Source organism: Hydra viridissima, unplaced genomic scaffold (assembly GCF_058129835.1).
Source record: "Hydra viridissima isolate aposymbiotic clone 2 unplaced genomic scaffold, HvirCarnegie_v1 scaffold_13, whole genome shotgun sequence".
Lineage (NCBI taxonomy): Eukaryota > Metazoa > Cnidaria > Hydrozoa > Anthoathecata > Hydridae > Hydra > Hydra viridissima.
This window is the reverse complement of record NW_028324312.1, coordinates 4,295,315-4,310,383: the sequence shown is the minus strand read 5'-3', so window position 1 is coordinate 4,310,383 and position 15,069 is coordinate 4,295,315. Positions and strand designations below refer to the sequence as shown.

The following is a 15,069-nucleotide window of genomic DNA, read 5'->3' as shown; positions in this document are numbered from 1 at the left end:
AAAAAAAATACAACTTTTAAATTATAATTTTTATTCAATAAATAAATTTTATAGGCAAAATAAACTGAACAAGAACAGTAAAAATTTCTATTGACAATAATACTAACCATTAAATAATAATAAATCTCAATTACACTTTTATTTTCAAATTTCTAATTATTACTAACATTCACTTTTACTTATATGTATCAAAATCATAAACTAAATAATTATTAGTGAGGTGCCCAGCAAGTTTTTTTCTTTGTCATGCCAAAAATCGAATACTCATTTTTGTATGGAAGTCAGTTTTAAGCATTGCCTATCAAAGCAAAGAAATCCAATTTTATAAAGAAAACCATTGGAGAAATCCATAAATAACTCAACATTACACATAATTAAAGGTAAGACCTTTGAGAATTCCTCAAATGTGATGACTCCATCACTGTTCCCAGCCTCTTGTAAAATTCTATCTGCAATTGCTGTCAATTGATCAGACGATTTATTAGCACCAACCATTAGTTTTAAAATCTAAACCAAATAAATGTGATAATATTTTTTTCTGAACATTAGGCCATAAAAAAAACCTTAAATTTAATGTATTTAGGATATTGATGAATTGTTGGTATAGGTAGAAGATCTAATATTAGTAATATAGAAGATAATAGTATTGGCAGAAGATAATACTATGTTCAGTATTTAAAATAAATTAAATAATCTATAAAAAAAACATATATATTTTTAGTGTTACTATGAACACTTCTTTATAGTGATGCTAAAAAGCATATAAACACTTTGACATTTTTTCATTTATTTTAGAGAATTTAGAATGTAAAATGTATGAGAATTTAGTATCAGACCTAAGGTAAAATTTTATCTAACAATAAGGTAAAATTTTATCAACAAATAGTTAATGTTGTTAAGATATTTCCAGATTGTAAAAAAAATTATAAAAGCACAAATTTAGTATGATTATAGAGGCAGTTCTGGTATATTTAGCCATCTAAATCATTCAGAGAACTTGTTAAGTGTAAAAGCAGATTCAAAAAGACAAAAAGAATAAGGGAGCTCTTTGAAAAGTCTACTACAGGAAAACATAAGCAGAAAAATCAATATAAAACTAATTGGAGAAAAGATAGTATCATCATATTCTACTCAAGAAGTATTAACTGTATGACCGAAGTAGAAGCTCTAGCTAATATTGTAACATGTTCCTTCCATATATTAACCATAGTTTTTCTAACTGTTTGAAGTAAAAAGAATGACAAACCAACTTATCATAAACTGCACCTAAGCAGGTCTAACCTTACAGGAACACCAATCTCGGTGAATATTTTACACAAGATACATATAATCAACCAGAAATAATGGCTTAAAAATCAGAATGTCTCCAAAACAAACAAATAAAATAGCAGAAAAATAAGATCACACTGGAAAGAACTTAAAAGTAACTAGAAATAAATAGAAGTAGATGGGTCTGCAATTTTAATACTAAAAAACAGATATTTCCCCAAGGAGTCTGTCACATCACAGATTCCCTCATATGCTGTAACACACCCTTTGTTGATAATATCAAAAGGCTTAATTGGACCAATATTCTACACTATTAACACCTCTCTTAGATCAGCAACACAAGAATACAATCATCTGTTTGAAGAACTCTTAACTCCAAAATCCTAAAAGAATTGGCAAATTACAACAAAAGTGCTATGAGAGAATAACAACAGAGATAATAACAAGCCAATAACAAGAGGTAATATCAACAGTGATAATAGAGATAAGATGTATAAACACAGGCAGACCATTGATCCTAAAATTAAAAGGACAACAAAAAATACTATGATCAGGTTGTATACATACTAAGATTAAACACAAGATTTTCTGCTTTATACTTATCAAATTATTACATGGGTAATATTGTCTTTTGTAATTTCTCCAGTTCTATGGATATCATACATTTGAAATGCATCTATAAAGCAAAACAAAAAATAGTTATTTGTGATACTAGTGCACAAATAATCTTTCATTAAAAGAAAGATTTACTAATTTTATGGTATATTACTAACATTCCAGCTTATGCTCTCGTGTATTAAGTGGATTATGATTATGAGAAGAAATGGAGCGAAAGCGTGCAAGGGCACGCATAAAGGTTTTAAAGTTGATGCCTTCTTCACCACCAATTTCAGTTGTGTGATTTTCACTAAAAGAAAAATTCTGCAGAATAAAATAACAATACAAATAACAAATAATTTATAGTAAACTTTAACTATCAACTTTGTTTTCATTTCTTTTAATTTAAGTATCTATATTATCATTTTATAGTTTGCTTTTGTTCTTTTTTTTAATATTTCAAATATAAAAAGTTTTAATTTTAATTTTCTTGTTTTAAATTTTATATAGACACACTTATTTTTTAATGATTAAAAATTCTCAGATTGAGGCTTTTAACCTTGTTTAAAATTGTTTTTTTTTAAATACTGGAATAGGCAAAATATTTATCAAAAGATATATATCATGCTTTGAAAAACAATTGTTATTAAATAGCTCTAATTTTAATTTTACAAACTATAATTCTTTAATGTTTACAGTTTAGTTTAATATGTTAAAAAGTTCTAGCAGAATAAATAGAGAAAATAACTTACTTAAAAAATAGCTCAATAATACGTTCACCCAATGGATTAATTGCCAACTCAGGAATTCTCTTAAAATCATCTTGACTAAGATAAGAAACAAAAATGTTTAAAATAAATGTCTAAATATTTTTTTATCTTAAAATCAAATAACTTATTAAAGTTTAAATCATATCTTCTTTTAAATTTAATCATATATTTTTCTTCTGCCTATTTTTAAAAAAGACAACATAAAATGGAATTACCAAGAATATCAACTATTTGAAACAATAAAGTTAGTCATAATTACTTTAACCCTGGTTAAATATATTTTCTTATTATTATCATTTTTTTAATATGGAAAATTTGTTCTTGAAATGTCAACTAAATTAGCCCTATCAGTACTTTTGTCCATATAGTTCCTTTTTATGAAAAAATAAAATAATAAAAATAAAAAATAAAAAGAGAGTTTTTTAAATTTGAAGATTGTTTATAATCTAAATTTTTAAAAAACACAATCCTGTTCCATTGTTGAGCCTAAAAAAATAAATATATTTGAAAAGATTAACCACATGGCAGATATATATTTATTGTAATGTTTATTATTATCTGAAAATAACTAAATCAAGCTAAACTAACCTTAAAAATGCCTTGTTTCCCTTGTCTAGATTACAAAATCTGCTATACAAACGCCTTATTTGATTTGCAGTAACTAAATAAAAAATTTTTAAATTTTTTACAACATGTTTGACATTCATCATGATAGTATTATCATCTTAACTTTTTAACAAATATTTTAGTGAAGATGATAAAAGCAATACTGATAGTTTTAGTGACCCAAGCATTTGAGAATAGCATTTATGGTCCTTTTAAGAAATATTACAACAGAGCTTTTCAAGCATGAATGATTGATGCACCAGACAAACCAAACCCTAAGTTAGTTTCATTTTTATTATTTTTTAGATTAGTGACACCCTTAAATAAATAAAAATGCTTTTGAATAACTTCATTTTCATTTTTTTCTGCTAGGGGGCAGCTTAAATGAAGAACGGCTCTTCTTACCTCGCCTTTCCCTATATAAAATCAGGTACCTGCTGTTTAATTTCAAGACCGTTACCTAAGTTCAATATTTGTAAAACGATTTTTTGAACTCTAAATTTTTCACTTACATCCAGTTTCTTTTTGAATTTCATTAATATCACTTTCCTCAAGTTGTAATGAACATTTTGAGCCCATGGCTTTATCGCTTTAGAACAAAATTATAATAACGCATCTTTTTAAGTCGAGAATCAAAGTCCAGAGAACAATAAGCAGACGCGGGTTTGTCAAATTTGGCGAGTCCCGTTTTTCTCGAGATTTTCGAGTTTGAAAATTTTGTTCAAGCTTTTTCGATACAAATCTTTTCAAATAGTGAAATTTTTCAAATAAGTCGAGTTCATGTTTGTCAAGTTTAATTTTCACTCAAATATTTCGATCGAATTTATCAAGTTTTATCAAATTTTAGTTATTTAGCAAACACAATAATTGTTTGAGAATATCAATCCAATACTGAATCGTACTGAATCGTACTGAATGTTATTAAAATGATTTTAAAAATTTGTTAACATAACATTAAAGCATGGGAATTCATAAAGTTAATTGTGTAATGTTTAGTTAAAAATAAAAATCGGCTTTGTTTAATTACAAATTTAAAAATACTAATTGTTGATAACTACAATGATTGTTCAAACAAAAATTTCATTAACAATTACAATGACTGCTCAAAGTTCCAGTAAACCGTCATTGTAATTATTGTTTGTAACCGTTATTGTGTTCATTTTTTAAGTTACTTATTTTCAAAAAATATTTGACAAATTTGACAAAACTTAAAAATTTTATGGTTATTGTATGTTAAATTTAAACAGTTCTAAAACTGTGTTTTGTTTTTTTTGTCGACAGTTTCTCACTTTAAGGCCTTCGTTACCCTAGTAAACTTTGACAGCTAATTAAACATGTTCGAAACATTTCGTTCATTAAATTTATTCGACATCGAACGAAATTAAACGAAATGACACGACACGGTATTTGAAATTTTTCATGTCACCGATTTCGACAAGCAACAGTTCCTTATCGATTTCAGTTTCAGAAATTTTTTGGCGACTTTCGAAAGAAACCAATTCGAATTTCGATTTGTTACTGTTTGTGTTTCTAATGTTTTTAATCTTTTAAAATGAAATCGAAATACGTCATCGCTCCATTTTAACGAAAACGAAATCGAAACAGAAAAAGTCAATTTCTTCCCATGCTTAGTTTGATGTTTTGCTTAAAATTTAGAGTTTCGCAATATCTGATTTTTAAAATGATTTCATAATCTTCATATGATTACGAAGTATCATAGCCCGAATCAACTCGAAAAATTGTGTTGCGGATAATCGCAAGAACTTTTAAAGCGTTTTTGACGAAAAAGTGTTTAATTGCTTTTCAAAATCTGAAAGATTATTCTATCAATATCAATTCATATCAATAGCGTTTTAATGACATAAGTCTCTTCTTGAAAATAATTATTTTCTGATAAACCACGTTAAAGGGATTGGGTTTAGCAGAAAGCAAATTTAATGAGTTGACCAAATATTTTCAGACATGTCTGCCTCGATATCGTTTTTCTTTCCCATGGCTCTTTGCGACCATCTTATTTAGTAATAAAAGCAAAATACCGTTCCAAAAACATGTCGGATCTATCTTCAAAATCGTAAACTTCTTTACCTAGAATGTTTTTTAACATCGTTGTATTATAGAAAATGAGTAAAGCAGTAAGCCATTAAAATAATTATGCATTAAAAAAAAAATAATAAAAAAATTTAACAACGCCATATAACGAGATTTTTTTTAAATGTTAAGTTGCTGAGTAGCTTTAAAGTTTTTTTTTAAACAGCAACAAATTACTAGGAGGTGGTAAAGATATGTGAATAAATTTAATTTTTTCTCATTTGTCTTTTTACTCAAGATTATTGGTCAAATCCAAAATTTTCAATAAAGTAATTGAAAATGCATCTAGTTGCATTAGTTAAACTTTTGAAATTTCTCCTCTAAATATACAATCAATATTTGCAGCAAGTCCACATAAACAGTAATAACAATAACATTTTGTTTCTGATGATATTTTTCCTCTTTCACTTCTTTTTAACCGCTGAAAATGTAAAACATAAATATAAGTGATGATAATACTATTTTAATGCAAGTATTATACAATTTTAATGTAAAAATGTAATAACCTTTGGTTGTAATTACTTCTTTTTCTACAAAATGCATAATAACAGATAAAATATGGTCTGTTCACTAAAGATAAATATACTTTCAAAAATTTTTTATTTTAGAAAACAATCCTTTTAAAGTTTGCAATTAAAAAAGAGGTTTTAGAAGTAATATATTCCCTCAATAGTTAAAATACAGGAATATAAATTATATATGTTAGATTTTATAGAAATAATGTGCAAATAAAGTTATGGAAGATACAGATAACATATTGGTTGATGAACTAATTAAAGAGAAAGTTGAGGATATTCTAACAGATGTTTTAAAAGATGATGATTTAGGGATTGTTAACAATTCAAATGATGGTGAAATTGAGCCTGGTGAAGTTCCTTCAAATGAAGGTTGGTATATTGTTGTTTTTATCACTATTAAAAAAAAAAAAAATTTAATCAAATATTGATTAATATAGATTTTTCTATGCCTCTAATTTTTCACATTTTATCAATATTAATAGTCAGTTTTCAAATTGTGAATTTATTAGGTAGCATAGGTAAGTGCTCTGAAAGTTCTCATCAATAGAAACACACTAATGGTAGTGCTAAAATTAGTTTGTTTCCTGGTTATTTGTTTTGATGTTCTTCAAAAAATTAAAACTCATTTAGTATATTAAAAATACTGAGAAGAATTATACAAATTAAAAGTTTAAATGTTTAATATTGCTATTTTTTCTGTTAAAAAAGGACTTGTTAGATGTCATTTTTAATTTTAAAAAGTTTTATTAAAAGAAATAACTTAAATGTAAATATTAAATTTTACACTTTGGAAAAATATAATTTGGCTTTTTTTTTTTTTGATGATATTTTTTCTATGACAATGCTGCTATTAAAAAAACTAAAACACTCCATAGCTAGTTTACTTGTTAAAGCAGCATCTTTTGAAGCAAATAATTTCTATAGTAGTAAACTTGTTTTATAGGGATAAGTGATAAAGTTGTAAATGTGCTGGATGATATTTTAAAGCCTGATATTGGTCAAGATGCATTTCAAAAAGAACTTGAAGATAGTGCAACAAATGAAGGTAAAAGCCATTTCACTCCCACACACATAAAATAAGTGTGTAGAGATGAATAAAAATTGTTTTTATTGTTAAATTATTTCATTATTATTTTTGTGTTGTTTAATGTTTTAGTTTTCACCTAGATGTTAATAATTTATTTCAATTCTTATTTCAATTCTTCTAGCTTCTTGGAATGTAAATACAGGGCATTCTATTTTTTCTTACTTGAACTGCTGGATGACATTTTTGTTGTTCATAGTATTATTATAATTCATTTTTAATTACGTTTAGTTGAAAATCCATCAAAGAATAAAAAATCCTCTAAGTCAACTAAAAATGCTCCAAAGCGTAAATTAGCCACACAAAAAAGTAAAACACCTGCTAAAACTCCAAAAGTTGAAAGCGAAGAACCTAGAGAAAAACTTGAGTTATTAACATCAACAAATGCTGATGCAAATCATGTTGGTACAGAAAAGTCAATCTTAAAAAGTGAAAAACCAAAAAGTAAAATTATAAAGACAACAACATCTGAGGTTCCTTTATCACTTCCTAATTCTGATAACTCAGTGAAATCAAACAAGTTTGTAAAGCAATCTAAATCAGATTCAAAAGCTACAGTTAAAATTTCAAAGAGTAATAATTATCATCCTTACAAAGAATCATCTTCAAAATTGGGGTCTAAATCAAAGTCTTCCTACAAGAACTCCACATCTAAAGAATCTCAAACACTGTCATCAACTATTGAAGTAAAGCTAAATAAGCCAGATGCTGTTAAAAAATCAAAATCTTTTGTCAAAAAAGACTTATGGAAAAAAGATAAAAAACTTGAAAGTAAGATCTCCATAGAAAATAATGATATTAATATTCAAAAAGAGATTCTTGAAAAAAAAGTTAAGGAGTTAGAGAAAAAAGTAGCTAAGCCTGTATTAAATGAGATCGACAAGCCAAGAGTGAAAGAGGAGAAATCATCAAAATCAAGCTCAGACAAAAAACGTGTTGTTAGTGAAGTGACTGTGAAGGACACAAAAAGTAGGAGAACTAAGGGGGAATCAAAAATAAAAAATGAGGTGTGTTTTAATTTTTTGACTTTTTTTGTTGAAGAAATTCGAATATTTATGAAATTTAAATGAAATAGGTTTTGTTTATAATTTCAAAAAATATTAAAAATGAAATACTGTATTTCACATAAGGAGCATATCTTAAAGTAATAAAATAGATTTTATTTTTTTAAATTCATTTATTACAGACCTGTTGTATTAGCAATCTCTTCAATTTGAAACCTTATAATGTTTTATTGTACTTCATACTTTTTTTTTCCCCAAAATATTGCATTTTAAAATTGTAAATATAGTTTAGAGATTAAATGAAGTTCCAGATGTAAAAATGGTAATAGTTAAAAGAAGTATACATATTATCAGAAACCCAAATGATGATAGATCACTAATCAAACCCTATCTAATATTGAGATATTATTGATGTAAAATATTTTAGGATAATACTTTACAACATCTAAATCTGAATGGTATTTAGTTGAAAAAAAAAAATTAATATATAAAATATATGAAAATAAAAATTAATAAGTTCAACCCTTGTGTTATGAGAAATGTATAGTAAGGGTTATTATTTCTTTTACAACATCTGAATGGTATTTAATTGGTAGTCCCTTTTAACCCTTTTGTGTGCGTGTGCGTGTGTGTGTGTGTGTGTGTGTGTGTGTGTGTGTGTGTGTGTGTGTTTTATGAGAAATGTATAGTAAATGTTATTATTTCTTTTAGAAAAAAGAGGACAGTGTTATAGGTAATTATGATTTTTATATTTATTTTGTCAATAGACTATTTTTTCAAAACTTGTTTTATTAAAAACTTTCTTATTGAGTTTCAGAAGTTGTTCATGAGGTGTTGAGTGACTATGATCAAAACATGCAAGTTGTTGATGAAGTTGATGGTTGTTTAAAAGATATACATTCTGACCATGAAAGTAACTTCTCACATGCAAGCTCTTTTTCTCAGTCCTTCTCCCATTCTCGATCGCACTCTTTTAGTGACAGCTTCAGTTGTTCCTTTTCTGGCTCTATTTCAATGTCTTCATTTACTGGATCAAACACATCTCTAGGTATGAGGAAACAGTTTTCAGAATTTGTTATGTAATCTAAAGGTATCCTTTTCTTATGTTTGAAGATTAAAAGGGGAAAAAAACTCAATTCCAATGTGGTTTTAAATGCAGAGTTTAGTTCTTGTATAGGTCTGATCAATTTTCTATTTTTGACCTCAAATTTTGATATAATACTTTTTACATATTTCATATTTGACAGTTTTATAAACTTTTTAAAAATTTATATACCAACTCATTTTCAGTTATTACTAGTTTTTTTTAGTAGCTTGGAACAAAAGTTTCTTTTAGTTATTAAATAATTTAAAAGAAACATTTGAATCATTAAAGATTTTCTAAATATTTTTAAAAGAAAAATATCAAAACTAGAGGGAGAAGGAAAAAAAGCAAACTTCTAAGAGAATACTTTCATCACCTTAAAATTTTTATTGCCTAATAATGTATTATTTAAAAACTGTATGCATTAAATAGCTTTTCAAATAACAAGAAAAGAGTTTTTGCTTAGAAATTTAAATCTAAATGCAAATACAAGTCTACATTTAACATTCAACTAAATGAATATGCTTTTACTAAGTATTCAAATAATTGAAGGTTTTTTAAATTCATGACAAAAATGGCTATAAGAAAGAAAAAACTATATGATAAATGTTGTTATATCGATCATTTTAATGCAGCATACTGAAAAAGTGTTATGAATGACAATTGAACAATCATTCTATTGAATGCATGGTCTTATTAATCTGATAAATATGGTTGTCCTGTTAGTATACTGAGAATGGTATATACCAACAGACAGGATCAAGCTTTAGTGGAGCTAATAAATGGCCAGTTATAAAAAGCTACCTTATTTAAGCAAGGCTTGGGTCAATAAATTATTAATACTCCCTGCAAGATAATGTGGAGAATTTTTTTACTTAGATTCTGTTGGTAAAAAGTCTGGTGATAAAAAAAGTAAAAAGCATACCAAGAATAAAGGTGTGTTTCATTCATAATTTAAAAATCATTGTCATAATTCTTTATTTAATTGTTTTTAAAAATACGACTCTAAGACATGCAATAAATTTTAAAAATTAAAAAACAAGTTACACAAAATTTCATTTGTTACATAACTTTTATGTTTGCATACATTTAAATTTAATAAATCCCATGTTTATTTATAAAGATGCTGAAGTAGAAGACAATGTACAAGCTCATAAAGCATTCATCGACTCAATGTTAAAAGGAGCCAGATACTTCATAATCAAAAGTAACAACCATGAAAATGTTACTCTATCAAAAGCAAAGGTATACTATTTTTATTAAATATCTCTTCCTCTGTAAATTGAATGGTGGTTTTGTTTTTTATAGTCATAAATTTGTAACACAAATATTTTGTAGGGAGTATGGTCAACACCACCAGCCAATGAAAGGAAGTTAAATGATGCATATAGGGTGACACTTATATCTTTTTACCACATTTTATTCCTTAAAAAATTAAAGTATTAACTATTAGGTAGCTTATTCTACTTAATAGTACTTAACTCTTTTTATTTATAGCATTCAACAAATGTCATTCTAATTTTTTCTGTAAAAGAGAGTGGTCGTTTTCAAGGTTTTGCTAGACTGGCATCTGAATCTAATCATAATCAACCTGCAATCCCATGGGTTTTACCACAAGGTTTTGATCGTAAAATTCTTAGTGGAACATTTAAAGTAGATTGGTTGAATAGGTATGTAACAACTTGTTAAAACTACAATAGCACTTATAGAAAATTAAATACAAAAATTATCTCAAAGGAAATAAAATTTTTAGTCAAATTCATTGATTTTACAGGAGAGAAGTTGCTTTCTCTCATTGTTTAAATCTGCGAAATCCATGGAATGAAAACAAAGAAGTAAAAATATGCCGTGATGGCCAGGTATGTTATTTTTTTGAATTAATCCAATTATTTAAAGAAGTTTTTAAATAAATAAGGATGAAACAAATGTCTTATGTATTTTTGGATGCTTAAATCATATCTGGCATCACTTTTATTTTAATCAACTACGGTTTTCTTACAATTTGACCTCAGTTGTGTAAAAAATCAACAAATTTAGCTGATACTGTACTTTAGTTTAATTACAGATTTTATTTAACTTAGCATTACATGTTTTACAAGCTTACCACATATATAGCAATAGCTGTTAGGAAAGTTTTTAGTTCTTGCTGAAAAGTGAAGTTAAGCAAATAAAAAGAACAATATAGGAAAGTAACGAGCAGTGAGGTACCATTTACCACCATTGCTAATTTAGATTTATTGTGTGTCTTAGTAAAATATACAGATATTAGGTAAAAAGTTAATTTGCCATATTTTATAAAATCAAATGCAAAAAAATGGTGGGTGATATGACTTATTATTATTTTCAGACTCATCATACTCAAAAACATATAAATCAGGCAAAGTTCAAAAAAAAAAGTTTATCACTTCCCAGTGTAATTAATGTTTAATATTTAGGAGGTAGAACCTAGTGTTGGTGAGGTATTGTGTAGAATGTTTGAAGATGACTTTACAATTGATTTATCCCGTATTGCTCGCCACTTAAAACAAAAAAAAAATTCAAGTGATGCCAATCATCATAGAGATCATAGTGATCCTCCAAGGTTAGGATTTTTTGTAAAGGGTTTCATTTTATATACTCAATGATTTTTTTTTTTTTTTTTTTTTTTTTGCTTAGTATTTTTGTCAAACTTTTAATGATCAAAATTCAATCAGTTTAACAAATTCTGTTAGGTGTACAAACTTGTTACCCTGGTTTATCTGTAAAATGATTTTTATTAAATTGTTTTATTGAGCACTTAAAATATTTCAAATCCCTGTTCATAAATCTGAACAGTATCAAGCAACTTCAATAGAATGTGTAATGAGTAAGTGAAACAAAGTGGTTTTTACAGCGAAATTTGGTCTTTTTAAAAGATTGACGTCTTGTTTTGATTAATTGTACTGTTTAATGTTACAGGTGCTTCAGCCGATCCTTGCATACAAATTAATAGACTTTATGATAACATGAATAGCTAACATGAATTATTTAATGAACTTTGTGTTGCAGAAATAATGAATGAACTTTACTATTAAAAAGTAGTCAGGTTTTATTGTTAAAAAAGAACTTTATGTTTAACATACGGAATTTTAGTTGAAAGTCACAGAGTATATGTTCATAAACATTTTTAGTTTACAAAACTTTAAAAGCAATGTTACATATATCTACAAATGTAGTAATAAGACTGCATATCTATTGTAGTCGATTTCAGTATGAGCACTATACAATTTGCAGGACCCACCGTGTATACAAAGCCTGTGTTTTTCGATTTGGTTCATCGTATGTAATTTGGTACTGTTATGCGAAATTCATCGAAGAATAAAGTTTCAAGACAGAAGGTCTTCTATATTTATTCAACAGAAAACGTAACATAAATAAAGAAGAAGTTGTAAAGAATACGTCTAATATTTTAAAGCCACAATGAGATAAGAAGTCAAATTTATTGATGTTCAAGTACTGGTTGCCATAGTTAACACAGGCGTATAGTTAAACATGTTATATTCAAGTGAAATAATGTTTATTGGCAGATCTTTACCTAACATTATTTCAGGTCACAGATCTTAGGGGTTAGCAAAGGGATTTTTCAAGATTGAAAGGTTTTTTGGTAAAGTAGCCTATTAGAACGGTGTTGTTATTTAAAGAAAACCTAACATTTTTGGTTGATGCAAGGTATTTAGGTTATTTTATGATGAAGGGTTGAAAACAAAAGTTAATACTTTTTATTGTTAAAGATTATCTTATTAAAGATTAGTTAATTTTAAGATTATTTAGTATCTTTTCAATCTATGTTTATTTAGCATTGAGGTAGAGAAAATCTTTTTTGGATAAATTATTCATCCTAAGTCTTGTACTCTTTAGGTTTAGGGGCAGTTCTCGTGGGGGATGGCGAGGAGGTTTTCAAGGGAATTTAAGAGGCGACAATAGTGGGCGTGATCGTCGCTCTGGTTTTTTCAGAAGATCTCCTAATGGATTTAGTTAGTAAAATTTGCAAAATGAAGGCCCTGAATTTTTTCTATATTGCTTTGTAATCTCATAATAACTTATTTTAGTCTCTTTGGTAATGTAAATCTACTATTTGCAAATAGGAGGTCGAGGGAAGTTTGAAGGAGATGTTCGTGATCGTTCCTACTACAAGAATGAACGTTACCCTCGTGACGTAAGTCGTTCACGTTCCTATGATGCTAGGCGTAGCGCTCGCGATAGTCGTGACAGAAGACATCGTGATAAAGTGAAGGAATTTTTAAAAAATGATCGGTAGGTGATCATCGATGTTTATTTTCATCCTCCTATGTATTTTGATAAGTTACAGTTTAAATGACATTGAATAAAGTACACAGTTAAAATTGTTTTAAATATTCAACGTTTATGAAAGATGTACAGATTTACAGGGTGAATTGGCATTGGTATTGCCCAACAATTGTTTCATTAACTATTCAACATCTTTCAGTAAAAATCGTTAGCTCAAATAATTATTTTTCTGTAATAGTTCGTAATATGTTACATATTCGTTGACCTTTTATTGTAAGAATTTTCTAATCGTTTTTTACTTCCATTGTAATAAAAATCTACCTCATAATGGTATCAAAACAAAGCTTTTGTTTAGTAACTTTTTTGTTTACTAACTTAAAATTAGTACAAGTTTTTGAAGAATCCAACAAACATATAATCAAACGACTGTTGGTATCACCGACAATAATTCAACTTCTTTTTAAATGCATACTTTCTAACCTCAATGTTGATTGGTTAAGTCTCTTGATTCTTCCTCAATTATCTTAGCTCGAAGTTCGGAGTTCGGAAGGAAACTTTGCTTAATGGCTCGTACTCTGATTACGTTAGGGAATTTCAAAGGCACAAACAAATGCGGGTTAGATTTTTACCATTAGTAAATATTTTATACTATATTGAAGTATAATTTTATAAATACATCACTTAAAAAAGTATTATTTTTTGTTACTTTTGTCATTAAATAGCTTTCTTAATAGGGAGTCGACTCATCGAGTTATTATCCGCATACGTCTAACTATCATCAGCCTGTGCCTGGAAGTGGAAGACCTGCACCAGTATGTATTTTTCTTGTATAGTGTGCAGAATATGTGTTACATCATTCAAAACTTGCTCGTGTGTTAGTTTCTTAATGAATTTAGAGCACTTTAAAAATTTGATGTCGTTAATGAATGGTTTTTAAACGGCGTTTGTTCCGTTCATAACGAATTGTCTTTATTAAAAAAGAACGTTTTATGCGTTTAAAACAGCAAAGATTCTTTTGTGTTACAAACTTATATCGACATATTCACTTGTTAGAACTTAATAACTTTGTATGTGTAAAATATATAAATTATAAGTATCATGACTGCACTTGTGTCTTTTACAATTTTAATTGGCGATTATAATATATTAAGTAATAATATCCATTAGAGAATTTTTACTAAAATTTCCATAATGGGCATTTTATTTGTTATACCATTAAATTTTGATAACTTCTTTTTGTTATACCATTAAATTTTGATAACTTCTTTTATTTGTTATACCATTAAATTTTGATTTCTTTTTGTTAACCTTAGTTTGACCCAACTCGTGCAGCTGCTGAAGAATTCCTTCGTCACGCATCACATAGGAGGTGATCCTTTCGTTCCTTTGAAGATCGTTTGAACCATCGTGATGGTTTCTTGTAAATAATTATGAAGACGAAACGCATGCGAAAGCCTTCATTTCTGTACAGACAATAAGAACGGTCACTCGAAAAAGTTTGTTTTTCATTTCCGTTCTTGAGACTTAATGTTGAATGGAAATGTTTGGGGAAAAAAATTAATAAAATGTAAAATATTTTCTATAAAAACCTGTCCAGTTTATTTAAGTATCCTTGTAACAGTAATACGCAGATTGCTTCTCACGTGGTTTTTCTCTAAAGCAATTTAAGATTCCAGTAAAAACAGGTGGTATAATAAATTTAAAAAAAAGAAGAAAAAAAGTTGATTGTTTAATTATACTAATTATCCTAATTATTCCTAAACGCAAAAGAAATTTTGTTGTT

The 15,069-nt window shown here is 27.3% G+C and overlaps 2 protein-coding genes across 8 annotated transcripts; one reads left to right on the top strand and one right to left on the bottom strand.

Moving 5' to 3' along the window:
* Positions 1-14: 14 nt before the first annotated feature.
* Positions 15-3,887, bottom strand: LOC145194905 (calcineurin B homologous protein 1-like). The gene is made up of 7 exons (XM_090070125.1): positions 3,755-3,887; positions 3,225-3,297; positions 2,619-2,693; positions 2,043-2,176; positions 1,884-1,945; positions 388-507; positions 15-298 (listed from the first exon to the last, which is right to left on the bottom strand). Exons 1-7 carry the CDS (start codon positions 3,819-3,821, stop codon positions 245-247), a joined length of 585 nt encoding a protein of 194 aa, XP_089926251.1. The 5' UTR covers positions 3,822-3,887; the 3' UTR covers positions 15-244.
* Positions 3,888-5,260: 1,373 nt separating this feature from the next.
* LOC145194608 (uncharacterized) lies at positions 5,261-14,874 on the top strand. 7 transcript variants are annotated; one of them, XM_090070794.1, is made up of 16 exons: positions 5,261-6,217; positions 6,792-6,893; positions 7,164-7,939; positions 8,648-8,669; positions 8,754-8,984; positions 9,900-9,956; positions 10,144-10,265; positions 10,359-10,412; positions 10,518-10,690; positions 10,795-10,879; positions 11,456-11,601; positions 12,897-13,012; positions 13,124-13,292; positions 13,815-13,902; positions 14,021-14,098; positions 14,600-14,874. In XM_090070794.1, the coding sequence occupies exons 1-16, from the start codon at positions 6,067-6,069 to the stop codon at positions 14,657-14,659; spliced, it is 2,430 nt and encodes an 809-aa protein (XP_089926920.1). In that variant the 5' UTR covers positions 5,261-6,066; the 3' UTR covers positions 14,660-14,874. The 7 variants fall into 7 exon arrangements, with proteins under 7 accessions (XP_089926920.1, XP_089926919.1, XP_089926922.1 ...); XM_090070793.1 differs by having other exon boundaries at positions 8,748-8,984; XM_090070796.1 differs by lacking the exon at positions 9,900-9,956.
* Positions 14,875-15,069: the final 195 nt, after the last annotated feature.